We start from the raw sequence: 16,937 nt of genomic DNA on the forward strand, positions 1-16,937 counted from the left end.
ATATTTCCAGATTTATTACTGTTTGGAATACCAAAATGCATAGAAGTGAATGATGTTAGGAAAAATCCACTACAGCTTTGAGACACTTGTTTTCCAGAGGTTGCTCTCCATTACAGGTATGTACCTACAGTTAAGGTTTGCTAAAAATACCATAGTTCATTACTACTATGGTTATTTGGCCTTGATAATTCTGAAAATGCATGCTATTTATGTTTACACTGAACACACATGAATGCATGGCAAGGTCCGATTGAACACTGAAGGAAAAAGGCAGTCTTCACCTTGAGGAGTTTACCAGCTGAAAATACAGGGGCAATACATGGTGAGGGTGTGTACATGCAAATATAGGGCTTACCACACAGGAGCAGTCAGGCTGAGAAAGGTTGAGTCACAGGAGAGGAATGAGCAATGGCCTGGCAGGAAACACCCTGTGAGTTCCAAACATTCTTATTTTTGTTTGATGGAGGTTTGGGTAGGTGGGGATCAGGAAAAAGCAAAGGCATGGGGAAAAAGGCAAGGACGTTTCAAGATATGGAGAGGTGAGAGGAGAACAGACATGCAGTGAAGATGAGAACAGAGAAACAGAGAGGTGTGGGGGTGAGATGGGGTTGCAAAAACCAGCACGTGGGAAAGGATAATTAAAATTCATGTGTGTCTGTCAGCCGTTAAGCCTCTTTTACCTTTGCTTTGTTGGCTTCGTTGTCAGGCTGGATCCTCCCTGTAGTCTTTTCCTCATTCCAGGCTGATCCTGTCATTGTTTAACACAGTTGTGCATGAACCGTGCATACAGACCAAAAGCATAAAATTATACAGTGCACTTAATTGAAAGATTGAAAAATTGCTTTACTGCAACAGTTTATACAATGGTTGACATTTGGGGACTGATCTTAGGCTACTGTACTCAGTAAGTGCAATTTAATATTGTAACTTTTAAGTATGAAACCAATGATTTTTCTTTTGGCAGATGGAAATTATTCTTAAACCACATGAACTTTTTGGGCTGAGACGGGAACTTCTGTCTTTACCTACCTGTTTAAAGATTCAGTTAGCTAATAATGTTTCTCAGTTATGCACGAGACATAAAGTCTGAATCTCAAAAAGGGTGTGTGTTTATGTATTTGCTTCAGTCAATGAGTATATTAAATTTCTTTAATATTGAAATTTTTTCTTATGTGTTGAGAATTTTTACTTTTGCTTTCAAAGGTGATAGTAGTTATGGGGTAAATAAATATCCCTTGTCACTGTCACTCTTACCCTCTATGAAAAACAAAACACAACTAAGGTCTGGTTTTATCAGTCTTTCTTCTTGCTCCCCACAACTTGTTTGAAACCAGAAGATTATTTTTTTTCTGGAAACCTGTATTAAACCAAAAGAGTTTGAAATGGGAAGGCACTCTGTTCCCCATTTTCTTTGATAAAACATAATGAAAACAGCAAAGTAGATCCAAACAGCATCTAAATTGTCTGAATAGTGACAGTATCATGGCTGAGCCATATATATTTCAATGCCTGGTTATTTAAGCTTAGTTACTGGTTGCCAGAATTACACTCATGAGACCCCAATGTTTCTTATCCATAAATTCATTTTTAGTTAAAATTCAGAAAATACCCCCCTACAAAATAACAAAGAAAACCTAAACAAACCATTCTCTGTATGAAGACAGTACTTTTGTAATTCAGTAAATTCAGTCCTTGTATCCATAAGCACAGCATTTGCATAGTCAGCACTTGTTCTTTTAAACACAATTAGAAAAACAAAACATCAATGGGAAATCAAGCTGATTTCAATATTGTTCAACAAAGCAGGAATCATCTGGCACAGTAGGAATTTCTTCTTCCATTTTATCTGAACAGCAGGCTAGGAGCACTTTAGTATTAAGATATTTCATTTTCTCTAAAAATTGTACTGAAGACTGCAGTGTGGTATATGTAATTTATAAATATTTGAATTTTATAATTATTTTCATACAAGATGGAGACAGAACCCACCAGAAATCTTCAAGTAGTGAATATTCTTATTACTGAAGTCTTACTTCAAGTATTAGTGTCAAACTTGCATCTTTTGATCACATATGCCGAATCTCTCACGTTAGAATAAACTTTTTAATTTACTTTTCAAACAGCCTCTTTCATGAAAGTGCAGCTAATGGCATCCTGTTTGCAGCCTCTGTGCTCTAACACTTCGTTCAAACTAACACCTTTACCCAGAGCTCATTAAATCAGCACTTACATGCCTTCAATACAAAGGGAATAGTTTCAGGATGAGCACTGGGTGTCTGATCTCCTTTTACACAGATTATCCTTTTTTCGCCCCTGCTCTAGGCATTGCATGAGTGAACTTATTCCTGAAATACTGTACTAAGAAATGGCTTCATCCTCTCTCTTATTAAACTGTCACAAAACATATCTGAGAGCTAGATAATCCACTGCAGTGTATTTGGAAATTCAGGAGATCATGTAGCAAGTCTAACAATAGAAAAAAAGAAATGCTCATCTTCTATCAACCTCCAAATTACTATTCTTTATTAGCATTATCTTTTCCAGCTTTGTGGAACTGAAACCTTCTCCATGTTAAAAAACGAATGTTATGCATTTAATATATTTAAAAATCTGAGTCTGAAACTGCTTGAATGAGATGTGATCACATTGTCATAAATCACCCTATCTTTTATAACACGAAAGTAATTATTTCCAAAATCTAATGTCAAATATTTCTGGTTTGTTTTTCCTCTCTTCTTCCTTTCATAGCTTTTCAAGTTGCAACAACTGAGTCCCAGATAGAAAAGGAGAATTTCATTCCTGTGGAGTGATTAGGGACTCATTTCAAGAGAGTCAGGCTATGGTTGTCAGCCATATGTGTGCGCTTTTTAGAAAGGCTAGTTGACAACACTAGGTTTGGGTTTCAAGTTGTTAGATTCTTACTTCATTTAAGGTCTTACTTCACTACCATTAAATAACAAAATGGTTACAAATACTTTTGGTGATGAAGTAGATATCTAAATAAATTTCAGTCTGTTTTATTTTGTCCAGCCCTCAATTTTGAATCCAGATCCGTGAATGAGATACTTCTGGTGAGATTAGTTAAAGACAAGGGGATAGCTATACAAGAGAAAACCCTCCTTAGCATTTGAAAACAATTAGGAAACTTCAGTAGTATCTATATTCTCCTCACTAATCATTCTGATTTACCCCCAAGTTAAATAATTTCCCAAGGGAAGTAACCATCCTCATATATTTCCCAGGAAAATAGCCACTCAGTAAGTACTTAGATCAGTAGGCTTGCCCAATTGCGATGATTTCTAACTCTGGCTCAGGAAGGCTTTCTGTTGCAAATTCATGGAGGGTAAGAAGACAAATAAGGGACTTATTACTATATACTAGTCCTGTTGCATATGCGCCTGTTGTTGGCCACTGCTGAATTGTGATACTGCAGTAGTTTTATTATTTGACTGCCTTTTAAAGCTGATCTTAGGTAATTGTAGACAAAGAAAGGGCACAGTTAGGTCTGTTATTTTAACTCATAACAGCTCACATGCTGAGTAGGAAGCCACCTAAACCAGCCGTACATACGTTGAGGACAAGTCTGTCACAAGTCTGTTTTGTCTGTGGTAAAACTCCCATTGGACCTTATTGGCAGCAAAAGGTCCTAAATGTGTATGCAGTGGTGCTTTCAGTGGAAGATGATGGACCTTAGCAGGAAACAACACCAAGCAGGGTCATGCCTCAAAACATAGTTAAGTAGGAAGGTCTTATCAAATAATCTTTTGCTTTGAATAGGTTGTGAAATCTCACTCAGGCAATTTGGTTGCTTTTAAATCCCCAAGCAGCAAAGAGAGGACAAAAGGCAGGATCAGCTCTTGGGTAGGGTTCTTCAGAGTTCATTCTTGTATGAAGGCATTCTTGTATGAGGCTCAGAAAGTGAGCTCAGCCTTGAATCTGAAGCTTGATCACACTGGTTTTCCTGGATCTTACTGCCTCTACAAGGGGAGCTTGTACAAGCTGTCTGGAGTGGCAGAATTGCACAGGAAGGTTTTGGAATGGTTAACACAGACCCTTCAGGGATCTACTGTGGTGCACAGTCCCCTAGAGAGCAATTGGATTCCATTCATCTGTCACTTTATCATACCAGGTTTGAAAATAAATAAATAAAAATAAAAATAAAAAGTCATGTTTGATTTAAAATTAGAAAGAAAGAAAGAAAAAAAAAATGTTCCACTTCATTAAATGACCTCACAATGTATTTGGCAGCTTTGTCAGGAAATTTGCTCGGAAAAAAAAAAAAGTGGAAAAAAAAGAAGGAAGAAGGAAAGAAAAGAAAAATCCAGTGAAGTTTATGAGTGTTTTTACAAACTGTTATTCTCCCTTCTCCAAATTTCTGGCCTCTCAGGTGAAGCATTGTGTGGCTGGTATCTTGACTTACCATTCTCTCCCAGGCTCTGCAGGGAGTATCAGGCCATCAGCACTGATGTTCAGAGCAAAGCTGTGAAAACAAACCACAGTAGATTAGTTGGGCTGCTGACCAGGTTATTTAGAGCTAACCGCTCTGTGTGCCCTTACATCTCAACCAAACAATTACCCTTTTCCATTCTTTTATTTGTTCATGCACTTATCAAGGAAAACAGTGTTTGCAAGGGGACATTTTATTAAATAGGATGATTCATTTAAGAACCTTTTCTTTGACTGCAGAATGCCAATATATTCTGCTCTTTAATTAAGAGAGCAAATAGCACAGAAGACATATCAAAATGATAGTTATCTGAAATTACTTGATTATCTGAAAGAGATGCTGAAGACAGTACTGGAAATGCTGTAGCTTGATTCTGCCATTTTGAACAGTTGTTCTTATATTGACAGCTAGGCTTTTTACAATAAGGTCACCAATAAAGTGAGTGCTATTTCATGAAAATTAGTATTGGAATACAGAATTTAAAATTAAGATATAAAAGGAAGAGGTAGATACTTCAAAACTGAATATTTATCTCTCCATTTATTTTTTCTTACCTCCCAGAAATGATTTAAAATGATTTGTCTACTTGATTTGTACCATTTTTATAACTTAATGTATTTGTGGTTAGAAGTAATGGCAGGTGAGTGAAGTAGAGCCGTCATTTCAAGGGTGAAATCGCAGGGAATTGGAGAGGAATTGTTATCCAGCTTTTTATTAAAGGCACCAGGGATCATGTTCCCTAAAAGAAAACACTATACAAAGTGATTTGAAAATCACTTTCAATTTTTTTTGGACATTTTAGGACTACAGTACTTTCTAAAGGGTTGTCATTTGTTCTTAAGTATTGAGATTTAACATCAATTCTTTATTTAGTGCAGCAGTAGAAAACATTGAGCTTGCCCTGGCTTTGTTGTGAATGAGTAGATGCTGTCAAGTTATTAATGCTTCAAGAAACTCACTGAAGTATTTATTCTGCTTTTGTTGCTTTAAGGCTTATGCTCTTTTTTTTTTGTTGTTTCTTTTTCTCCCCTGAGGTTTCTGTTGAATTGTATACAGACAATACTTGTTCATAACTATCCATGAAAAACTCAGTTAATAATGTCAATTGCTCTCCGGAACAGTATGATTTGCTATTACCACACACACACACATGCACGCGCTACAAGGATAGTATTTCTTACGAGCTTGACCCAAGATTAGTAATTTGCATCTTGTCCAAGTGATTGTTTTTAAGCTTACTTGGAAAAAGGAGGAGAAAATAAAATCTTCTCAAATATGCTTCTCAAACTCTGTACAAGATGGTAGATTTTTCTTCTCTGTGAAGAAAAAAATGGCATGACAAATTGCCAAAAGATCCTCTAGAGATGTACAGGAGCACTAGAGCTCACATTTTATCCTTTTCCCATTTTGAAGCATTAGCTTTAAGCTCTTGAACAGAGTATGCAAACAGGAGAGAAAGATTACAGCAGGAAGAAAGGAGTTAAAGAGGTGTCTTGAAATCCATCTCTAGGCTGCATAAATATCACTGTGGTTAATTCCTCCATTTTTAGACATTCCTCATTCAAGTTATTTTTACTCATCAAATTCACACTTCATACCTTAAAAGAGAGGTTGAATAAAAGACTTTTGCTTAAGGCTATCTTAATGAACTTGAGATGCAAAGTCTAATTTAATAAAGTAGATACTTTGACAGCACATCCAAACCTAATACCTTATACACAGTCCTAGCTCAAAGCAAATGCTCCAAGAATATCTTGTTTATTGTTTATACATAAGCTCACTTCAAACTGTTACTCCTGGGGTAGAGAGCAGCTGGAGTAGGCAGGGCACATATTTGTTTTCTTTCTTTCCAATGAGATTATCTCAAAGACATTTCTCCCCTTCTCCTCCTTTGCCTTCTTCACATAAAGCAGAATAGAGCACAGCTGTCAGGGAGCAAAAAACGTGAAACCTCATCGTTATGCAAACCTGTACCTTTTCATTAAACTAATTCACTTAAATCAGTGCTGAACTCATGTAGACACTCTTATTTAGCTTTGAACCATCTGATTTGCAGTTGACTTTACCAAACTGAAACAAATGTATCTGCACTGCCTCTTAGTCCTCTTTAATAAAGCAGGTTCAAAATCATCAGCAAATGTCGAGCACTCCAACACATACAGAGAACCAGCAGACTCTGGCTTCTTTTCTCAGTGCTTTACTTCATCATGCACTAAAAAATCTGACAAATGAACTGGGGAATGTCTGTTTATTGCTTGTAGGGCCTGCTGGGGCAGAGCTGTCTCAGATCACTCAAATCCCAAGCTACAGTGAAAAGTCTGTAAAGTCTGTGTCTTTTAAATGGTAAATTTACTGAATATTAAATGATATTATGAAATTTGGCTTTTCTGTAAGTAAGTATATTTCATGAAGTTTCTCTGGATGTACGATTAGAGATGACATTATGAGATGGTTTTAAGGAACTTTTTTTTTCTTTTTTTCCCCCCTAGCTCTCCTGGAGAATCTATCACAAATACAGAAAGTTTGTCAAAGCTAAATGCCTGCTCTGAGTACTGTGGATGGTGTCTGGGACACCAGCATACTGCTAGTTGGAGAAGCAGTCACCCCTTCCCAAGAGGAACTTCTCTGCCCGTGCCTTACAGATGGCCTAATTATAAAGAAAGAAAAGAGAAACATTGTGGAGATGCAAAAGACAAGTTGGGATTCCCCTCTGGCAGCTCCTCCTTCCAGGCTCTGTAGAAATGATTTTGTTTTTTGGGACATATAGAGGGACACTCAGTCTATGTCTCACACACCCCAGCCAGTTACTCCTCAGGTCTCTTCATGAGCGGTCAATGGTCCATGATAAACACTCACTTTTGGATGCCATCTTTTCAGGATCCTAATGGTCCCTCTCCCATCAGCTTAGGCTGAGTCTTTTTATGCTGTACATTTGAGGTCTGCCTTCTTCCCCTGCATTAGGGCACAGACTTCAGGAATTCTTCACATTGGAGCAATAGGACTTAAATGGTATTATTTATATGTTTATTTTCTGGAGGAATGCTTGGCTTGCTGCAATGACCAGATCATCTGTCCCATTAAAATGTTGGACTTTGGAGATTGCTCATGCTCTGTCATTAGAACAAGAAACTTGGTTTGCCAGATGGGCATGTTCTTTACTTCAGCTCAAATGGCAGTTTTAAATATCAGTTCCTCACATAGCTTTTCTCTTGTATCAAAGAGGAGAAAATTACAATTTCCCTCTGATGCACTGTCCAGAGTTGGCAACTTCTAAACTATGAAGATAGGCAGGGGTGCTGAATCTCTGCCTATCTGTTACAAGAAACTAATGGTGTGTATCATCTGATTTTCCAGTGCCCACCAAATCTTGAGTGGAACTTTTCCACATCTTCAAGCCACTTTGCACATGCACAGTTCCTTTCAGTGTTGAAACCTTTCTACCCTCCATGTCGATTAAATCTTTGGTATTTATAGCAAGGATTGACTGAGATGGTTATGTGCAGAAGCCACTCAGAGTTCTATGTAAGAATATGAAATGTTTATCTCATTTCAAGACTCCTGTGATTTGTCCAAAATACAGGGACAATTTGTACTGATCTGGGTGAGTCAATTCCTAAGCTGTTTCAGTCCTGGAAGAAGCGGGAAAAAGAGAATAAGAAAATAGTTTGGCATGTGGTAAGGACACAGATATAGGTGTAATAGAGAGGAACTAAAAGAAGGATGGAGCAAATAGTGTGGAAAAATGCCAGCAGAAAAGACTGGGGGTGGTGGTGGGGTGGAGCATCTGAGCTTGTAATGTCTGCAGTCATTACACAATCTCTCGGGTTCAAGATTTGTATGACTGAGGAATCATCTTACCACAGCATGCTGAGGAGCATCCCAGGAGGAAACAGTAGATAAGCACAGTAAAGACCTCAGATCATTCTGCAAGAGAAACAAAATAAAAATGAACAGGCAAAGCTTCCTGAATGCCCCAACATTTGGAAAAGGTCTTCCATAGGGTCATGGCAATGGTAGAAGCTCTGCTTGAGGAGGACTGGAGCTGTCCTTCCTGTTCATTCCAGTCTGGAAAATGTTCATTCATTAAACCCAGAAAGATGTTATGCAAGGAAGATAGTGAACATATGCCCTTTGGAGACTGAGCTTTGCCTTGGGAAGGAAAAAATGTGTGTGCCCGTTTGTGTCAAGGTGGCTTGAATCATTACAGCTTTGTAATGCCTATCTTAAAATACCTCTTCAGGATTGTGTCAATTACAAATGAAAAAACAAACAATAATAATAATAATAAAAAATAAAATTAGTCTGTCTGAGTAACACATATGAGACTGTTTACAGATTTGACTGAATTTTGGTGATATTATTTGGTGATGTTTTTAGGAAAAGGAAGAGAGAAAGAGGAGGATGAACAAAGGTGTTTGTGGGAATTGTCATTAAAACCAGACCGAGATTCAACCTTGGCAAAGGAGATACTGCAATTCTGCTATAATGAGGAAATTAAGTCAATAAAGAATGCATTCTCTCAAAGCCAGTGGACTACAACACAAGCTTGTTTAGAATTACTGTTAAACTGTGGTACACTTCACAAAGAAATAGATGTGAACATTTCAGAAAGCAGTCATCAAGCACCTTGTTGTTTGCCAAGAAAAATAGGCAATTATGAACATTATGTCCAACTATGCATCATATCGGCTCCAATCAAAACCATTTAAATCCAGTCAAGCATTGCTTTTGTGCATAAAACCCTACCCAATGCTTGATTATACCTCAGCATACCAGGTATGTAGCCTAGGATGTTGGCCAATAACAATATTCCATTGTCTAGGAATTTTAATCCATCCATCGATATTTATAAATGTCATAAACTTGATCGCAAAACATTACAATTATCAAAACCCTTGCTGTTTTAACTTTTGAGTCCAAATCTACTAAAAAACCTTTGAAATTAAAAGCAAACAAATAAATAAAGTCTGATGAAAAAGGGGCACTGACATGCTTTTAAGTGGAAAAACTGGACATAGAAAATGGCTTAGTTTTTCTACACTTCTTTACCCCTCCCCAGGTGATGCTGCCTCCCAACAGGGTAAAATTATTATGTAGAGAAATTGGTTTAGGCTGCACATACCCAGACTGAGAAAAAAAAATGCTTCAATATAGATACATTAAAAACAAACAAGAAACCTTACAGGCACTTTTGTGGTCTCGGAGAAACAATGAATTCTATTCCTCCTACTGCTCTGCTTTGGTAACTAATCAGTGTCGTCCCCCCCACCCCCACCCCCCACCTTTTTTTTTTTTTCCCTACGAAAGCTCTTTATATTGGAGACTTACTCTAAAAATGTGTCACTTGCTGGTATGTAAGCGCCAGGTCAGCTCAGCAAGTGTCAATAGCACGAGGAGTTAGCACAGATGAGTGACCGATGTTTTAATGTTATGTCAGTTTGACTTGCTGTGAGCACAGACATATGCTATTGAATTTACAACACTGACAGAGCTCAAGTAGGGCTCCCCATGCTTACAGCAACTGGAACTGAGTTACAGTTAGAAAAAAGACAGGGATTTTCTGCTTCCTAGAAGAGCTGCTCTGGGATTCAACCATCTGCATCTACGCTACTCAGCTATCCTCTGGATGAGTATTTACTTTCAACTTCTCTATTCTAATGTACTTTTTCTTCCCCCCCCCACCCCCCCTTTTCTTTTTGCACAGCTTTCAGTGAGAGATAGACACTTGCCTGGTTCCTTTCCATAATAAAAATGATGACCAAAATATGTGTCAAAAATCTCTTTCCAAGAGCAGTATTGCTGCCAAAGACTCCAGACAAATTATGTGGCTAAATGCTTGACTCTTGAGTACGATGGCCACAGTTTAACTGAGAGATTTTATCATTGGTATTTAAAATGGCACATATAATCTTAAATAGGAAAACAGTGGGATTAAATAGCTTTGGCTGTCAGTTCATGACCAGACGTCCTAAGAATCTTTGAGAGACCCTCACTTAAGAAAAAGACATGTACAGCAGATGACAAAAAAAGGTATTTTTTCAGATACCATCAAAGGTGAGGCTGCACAGAGGTAGCTGATTTCATTTAATTGCAGCCAGTATTGGAATGTAACTGCCAGAAACAGGAATGCTTCCTTCATTTAGTCTGATTTATCATTACAAGAACTAACAGCTCCTTCATAAACTACTGGAGCTTAGCTCTGACACATATCCAACAAAGTTACACAACTTGTTTAACATCACAAAGAACATAATGCTTCTATTTACCCCTAAAATAATGCCTATCACTTTTCACAGCATCATACCAGAATTCATGAATCAATTTTGACAACATATGGGAGAAAAGGAGATTTTTAAAATTATTATTATTTATATTTTTTCCAGGAGAACAGAGAGAACATGAGCTTTATTTTGAAAGATATTTATGACCCCCAAAGTTTAGGTAGGTACCTAAGATACGATTAGACACTGAACTGAATTTGTTGAAAAGGGTGGTAGGCACCTAAATGCCTTTGCAGTGTGCTGGCACTAGACAGCTGGGTAGTCTCTTAGGCAGAGATTTAGGCATGAGCCTCTCCCTCCTCACACCCACCGGCTGGATGACTTGCACCTCTACCTAATTTAGATGAGTGCTATTCTTTTTTTCCCTCAAGGCCCTAGAGAATTTCCCTGATTATTTACCCTGTGTAGCCAGTTCTGCCTTAAAGAATCTGGCGTTAATCACTTTCCCTAAGTTTCTTTCACTGCAGATCCAGGATAAATTGGTATCAAATTGGGAGCTAGGTTAAGTAGATGGTGTTGCTCACTATTCATGTGTTTTTTGTATATTGCTAGTATGTGTGTATACATGTGTGTGAGCGTGTGCATGTGTGTGAGGGAGTATTATTCTAACGCAAACAATGATAACGTAAGCCAATGCTTCAGTGATCCATGACTTTCTTACACTTTACCTTGATTCTCCCTCCATGCTTTGCTCCAGCAACCTCACACACATTATTTTTCTTATCTTTATGCAGTAACTGAGAATTTGCATTCAGAAAAATATTAAGGTGCTAACAAATTCAGTTACTTAATTTCCTTTGATTTTAGTAGGAATTATAAGCTTAATTAAGAGCTGTATGTTTAACTATGTTTGTTGATCTGTGTGTTGGTGAGTGGGTAGAAACTAACTCATTTTGGGAGAAAAATAAAAAATTTATGAGAGTATTTTGGAGCAAAATGAGAAAATACTTCAAATGCTCCAAGAATTCTAACATTACTGTGTGGGCATTAATCTGACTTCACTTTTCAGTGTTGATCTCTATTCAAAAATGCATTAAATGATTACTGAATCAAACTCTGAATATTATATTACTTTTGAGTACAAACTAGAAACAACATCAAAATGAACCTGGAGTGCTTTTTTACTTGAACTTTGTATGTGATGATATTAAGATGCTGAATATTTCAAAGGCTGAAAGTATTTATAGCTTTTGACTTTTAACCATATTATGTCCTTTGCCTTATTTCTTGTCCTCAGTAAATGTCAAGTGGGTGTTGTGTAGAACTGAGAGAGACCATTCTCAGGAGAACATCCGTCTTCAGTGAGTGGAACTCCAGATTACACAAAGCTGCAGGCATAAAAGAAGCTGCAAAAGCAAGTTCAGCCTGAAAATGAAATCATTTTCTCTAGGAAAAAAAAATAAAAAAGAACATGAAAGTGAAAGTAAGGACTTAATGGAAATCATCATGCTTTTATAAAGTTTACTTTCTATCTAACAGTATATATATATATATAATTGAATCTGTTATACCAGTTTTTGTTTTAAACATTGCTGTTGTCTTTTCCTAGAGTTGGCATATTTACATAAATAAATAATTAAAAAAAATGCATACACAAAAATGAAAACAAAAAAAGTCCAAATGCTTACTCTGTTCCCCAAAATTATGATCTTTGTGAATTAATTAAACTAAGTTCTTTGTGAATTCAAGATATTCTTTTAAGAAGACTTTTAAAGGCTCTGAGCAGAAACTTTCTTCAGGATGTAACTCAACCCCAGGGAACTGTATCTGATTTATCTCAGCATAAAGGAGCATAGAACTTGTTTTGTAATGCATGTATAGAGTGCAGAGTGCAGGTGATGACTTGAGCTATGAAAATTTACTTTATAAAACCTGCACCCACACATTCTGAAAGCACTGTCAGGTTTACTAAAAGGTTAACGAAAGTTGTGAACCTTTCAAGTAAACCTATGGCTAATTTTGTGTATCTTGATTGATTTATGGTTACATGTATTTGACAAGCCAAAGTTCAGCTTTTTTCCTTACTGTCTTACACTTGGAGTTATTTTGCTTCTTTGAGCCTGGAACTGAAACTGAGTTTCGTGAGATACAACCCCTTGGAAACTGAAACCAAGGAATCTTTTCTACAAATCTAAGGATGGAAACTGCTGAGTTTCAGGCAGGTCTGGATACAGCTCAGTCTTCTTTTTAGCTCCCCTGAGATCCTGCAGTCCGTAATTGAGAATAAAAGATACAAAATAGCTGTATATGCTCTGCATTGTTCTGTGATCTGAAGTCTCTTCCTAATTTCCTGTTGCACAGTTCTGTATGAAAATCCAGAACATGGTGGTTGCATCTTTGGAGCTAGGGAATGGAAACAACATGTTTAGGATGATCTTATGCTCTATCTAAGCTTGGCTGCAACAGCAAACAAAACACAGAAGTCTGTGACTGTAATATGCAGCAGGCCCAGATTTACGGGCCTCTGTTGACAGTCTGCCTCTCCTGTTGGTTTAGGTCCTCCTCACCGTGCTTGCTTCAGGCCTGGCCGGAAGTTGTGGAGGCAGGTGGGGGAACTAAGCGGCTTCACAGATGCTCCACGTGGTGCCACCTTGTGCTAGCATTGCTAACCTTTTACCCCTCACATAAATCCATGTCTCTTGCTGCTCTTAACTGAGAGCTGAACTGGGGCCTCTCTGAGGTTGGACGTGTCTCCTGTGCACTGCCAGCAGCAAGGCTGAGACTCCACCAAAGCACCTAATGCTTCATCTAGACCACCCGACAATAGTGTGAGGTCAAGCATTGCTGGAACCTAGTCCTGGGGGTGTCCAGATCTGGCTAGAGTGAACTTTGCACTCTACCAGCAAATGTACTGCAGCATCCTCTCCATAGGAAGAGGAGAGGCAGGGAAGGGAGAACATTACCCATATTTTTTTATTTTATTTTATTTTTTTTCCCAAGATAGATGTACCGGGGCCTTCTAGGAAGTAAGAAATGCTCTCAGTTTCTGCAACTGGACATAGTTTTGGTTGGACTTATGCCCTCTGAAGAAACCTCTGTCATGACTATACAAGGACCCCAAGGAGACCTGTGCTTCAACACAGATATTCATATAACGTGTTTGAAGATAGGTGTTCTCATCATCCTCCATTTTGTTGATCTGTAATATTGATTTGAATAGTTTTAAGTAATTTTGTTTCACTATTTATATAGACTAAATAGATAATACCGACACTGTAATCAGGTATGACAACTTTCACATTAAATTTCTGCCTCATGCCCTGATCTCTACGAAGTCTGTGAAATGCACAAGTGAATATGTATACAATATGGAGGCTATCGTTTCCTGTAATCTGCAGTATGATTTTTATTATTTGAGGTGATTACTTTTTATGTCTATCTTGAAATAAAATTCTTGTAATTGTACTGTTCTGGGGAATCCAGTTTGTTTTCCTATTTTCTTTTGAAATTTAACGAATTCCTTCATAAAAGATGAGGCATTGAATAGAGAGAGCCTGCTTATGGGTCATACTCTTCTGGCTGTATACATATATAGGTCCTCACAGTCTCAGTACATGAAGGTTTGAAGGTTTCCTTGCAGCAGCATCAAAACACAAAGAGCAAGAAGCAGCCAGGACATAGAGAAAAGCATTGCTAATTACTAAATAGCTACTGCTGCTACTGCTAAATCAAGTATTTTGTACCAAAAATAATCTGCCTCTATGACAAACTTTTTTTTTTTTCCTGCTGCAGTAGTGTAGCTAAAGGAAAAAGACAGGACTAGATCATTTATTAAGAGAGTTATAAAAACAGCTAGCAGATAGTTAAGTGTTGACATTATCTTTTGCAGGATGAGCAAATGTCAGCTATATAGTGAAAAGAAAACTAACTATGTTCCAACGTGGGTTTAAATGTTTGGAAAGGAACACCTTCATGATTTTCTTAATGTGTTTTGTTAATTAAGCCAGTGGAACGTGTGCTCCCAAGTCCCTCAGGCGTTGATGAGACTGTCCCCCTAAGTCAAGCTCACAAATTTTATTTATGAACAAAGCCCACCCTACTCCAAGAACCCAGCCAGTTATTTAAAGCTACAAAATTAAATAACAGTCTCATACATTCATGATTGATTGTACATTCTCCAGCTCTACCCCTGTCCATCTTAAATGCCTGTCAAAACAAGTGTAGGTTTGCAGTACAACCTCAAACACATCATATCTAAGGTACTTAGCCCAAATCCAGAGAGAGACTGCTATAGTGATGATATTAGGGTGGATGGCAGAAAGCTGTTGTGGGTTGTGTGGGGTAGTGTGACAAAGCTGAAATGGGGCAGACATTGCATGTTGTAGTTGAAGGCTGAGGAAGTCCTAAGTAGGGTACCGTGAACAACTGTGGGATGGATGTGGTATATGATGGTTCCAGCAGAGCCATAATAGGGGCAGACACTGGCATTATGGAGATTGTCTTGAAGCACTAATATAGATGAGTTGTTTCAGTTTGGGCTGTTAGATAACAGAGCCATGTAACTCTGACCTTTCAAAGAAGGCCTATGTAAATGGAAAGCTTTCATGTTTATGTTTGCAATGGAAAGACCATTAAGACTAAATAGATCTTTGCTAATCTCGCAACACTGTATATGGAATACTTGGTACTGTTTCTGAAACATAGACTGTATGATAAGTCCATACGGGACTCTGAGGGCACAGATAAAATCTGGTGTGAAAATCCAAGAGCTCTTGAATGTGGCACCTTGCAGGTGTTTTTTCATTTTGTCTGTATGATTTAATTTTTTTTTTTAATACCCAGAATTTCAGTAACTCTATACCACATACTATTTCGTCAAGTCAAAATGTTTGGATGGACTGAACTGACCTCTGCCACAGCAAATAATAAAGAGACATCTATAAGATTTAAACATTTAGATGATTTAAAATCGTTAAAATCATCAAAAAAAATTAAAAACGTCCATAAGATTTTCAGTCCTTGTATGGATATGAAATAGTGTAATAGAAACACAGAAAATAGGTCTGTATGTGTCACAAGGTGCTGTACCTATGGTTTCTGTGGTGCTACCAGTGGTTTCTCAGCTGTCTTTTTGTTACATTATCACCACTTCAGACTTTCTACTATTTTAGGACTTTGACCCATTGCAGTCCTGGTCATCCATCCCATATCTCTATATATTCTCAGTCCTTTCTGTCCCACTACATCTCAGCTCCTGGTCTTCTTCTCACCTTAACTACTTGTAGGACTGTTCATCCTCTCTCTTGTTCTTCTTAACTACTTTCTAAATCAATCCTAGTTTACTTTCCAGTCTGTTCCAATCTTTTTCTTGTACGGTACCAATGTCTGCCTCCCTTAGATATTCCTTTTTTTTTTTTTTCTCCTCAACCGATGGTCCTAATTTCTCTCTGTAGCATTATTATTAGGATTTTTTTTTTCCCTCTAACTTCCTGTTTTTCTCTCTGTCAGCTTGTCTCTTGTACCCTCTGTGCTTGAGACAGGTGGTGATTTTGTCCATGTGACCTGTAGGTTCCAGACATATATACATATGTATATATATGTGTATATATATTTTTTTCCTTTGTTGCAGCAACCACCTTCACCCTTACCTTGAGGACCTGAGAAAAGATGTAGAGGAAAGTCTCTTCACTGTTTGGTGTCTGAACAGGAGAGCACCAGCTGCACTGGAGGTGTGGGCCCCAAATACCCATGTACTAAAAGTGCCTGAAAACGTTCCCAGGCTCTGGCTGCTGGACCAGGGAACAGACCATGTTTTTGCTTATAAATTCCCTCACTCTCTGAAACTAGGTGGCTGCCTGAAAATGTGCCTGTTGGAAATCATCCCAGGAATATTTGAACTCCCAAGCTGGCTTTGGAAATTTTTTGAACGAGTGTTAGATGGCATTGTCCAAAAGTGTGCCAGGACAAGCTCTGACAGTTTTGGGAATGCCTATATTAGGAAAAGAGCTGAATAAGAACAGATCTGTGGAAGAAAGCATCTGGTGCTAAGGATTGCATCCAAACTGACCTTCACAATCTGTATTTCCGAGGGTTTTACTGTTGTTTTACTGTTGTTCAACTCTAGTTTGCTCTTGTGACCATTAGCAATCAAAGTGCATTAGATGCCCTCTGAGACTGCTTCTGCAGGTTTATTTTTATCTGAAAGGAATTCATTTTGCGCATTCCAAACTTGATGTGAACCAAAGAGCAGGAAGTAGGAACTACTGGGG

At 37.9% G+C, this 16,937-nt stretch overlaps 1 protein-coding gene across 8 annotated transcripts; it reads left to right on the forward strand.

Annotated features, from left to right (window-relative positions):
• The first annotated feature begins 236 nt into the window (after positions 1 to 236).
• Positions 237 to 16,815, forward strand: LOC310898361 (uncharacterized protein). Of its 8 annotated transcripts, XM_083833293.1 has the most exons (6): positions 237 to 430; positions 6,937 to 9,223; positions 10,831 to 10,888; positions 11,966 to 12,029; positions 13,225 to 13,274; positions 13,669 to 16,815. In XM_083833293.1, the coding sequence occupies exons 2-6, from the start codon at positions 9,104 to 9,106 to the stop codon at positions 13,689 to 13,691; spliced, it is 315 nt and encodes a 104-aa protein (XP_083689419.1). In that variant the 5' UTR covers positions 237 to 430; positions 6,937 to 9,103; the 3' UTR covers positions 13,692 to 16,815. The 8 variants fall into 8 exon arrangements, 2 of the variants coding, with proteins under 2 accessions (XP_083689419.1, XP_083689420.1); XM_083833294.1 differs by lacking the exon at positions 13,225 to 13,274; XR_014583224.1 differs by having other exon boundaries at positions 6,937 to 11,353; positions 13,225 to 16,815.
• Positions 16,816 to 16,937: the final 122 nt, after the last annotated feature.

The sequence above is a fragment of the Anser anser genome (assembly GCF_964211835.1).
Source record: "Anser anser genome assembly, chromosome: 1".
In the NCBI taxonomy this organism is placed as follows: Eukaryota; Metazoa; Chordata; class Aves; order Anseriformes; family Anatidae; genus Anser; species Anser anser.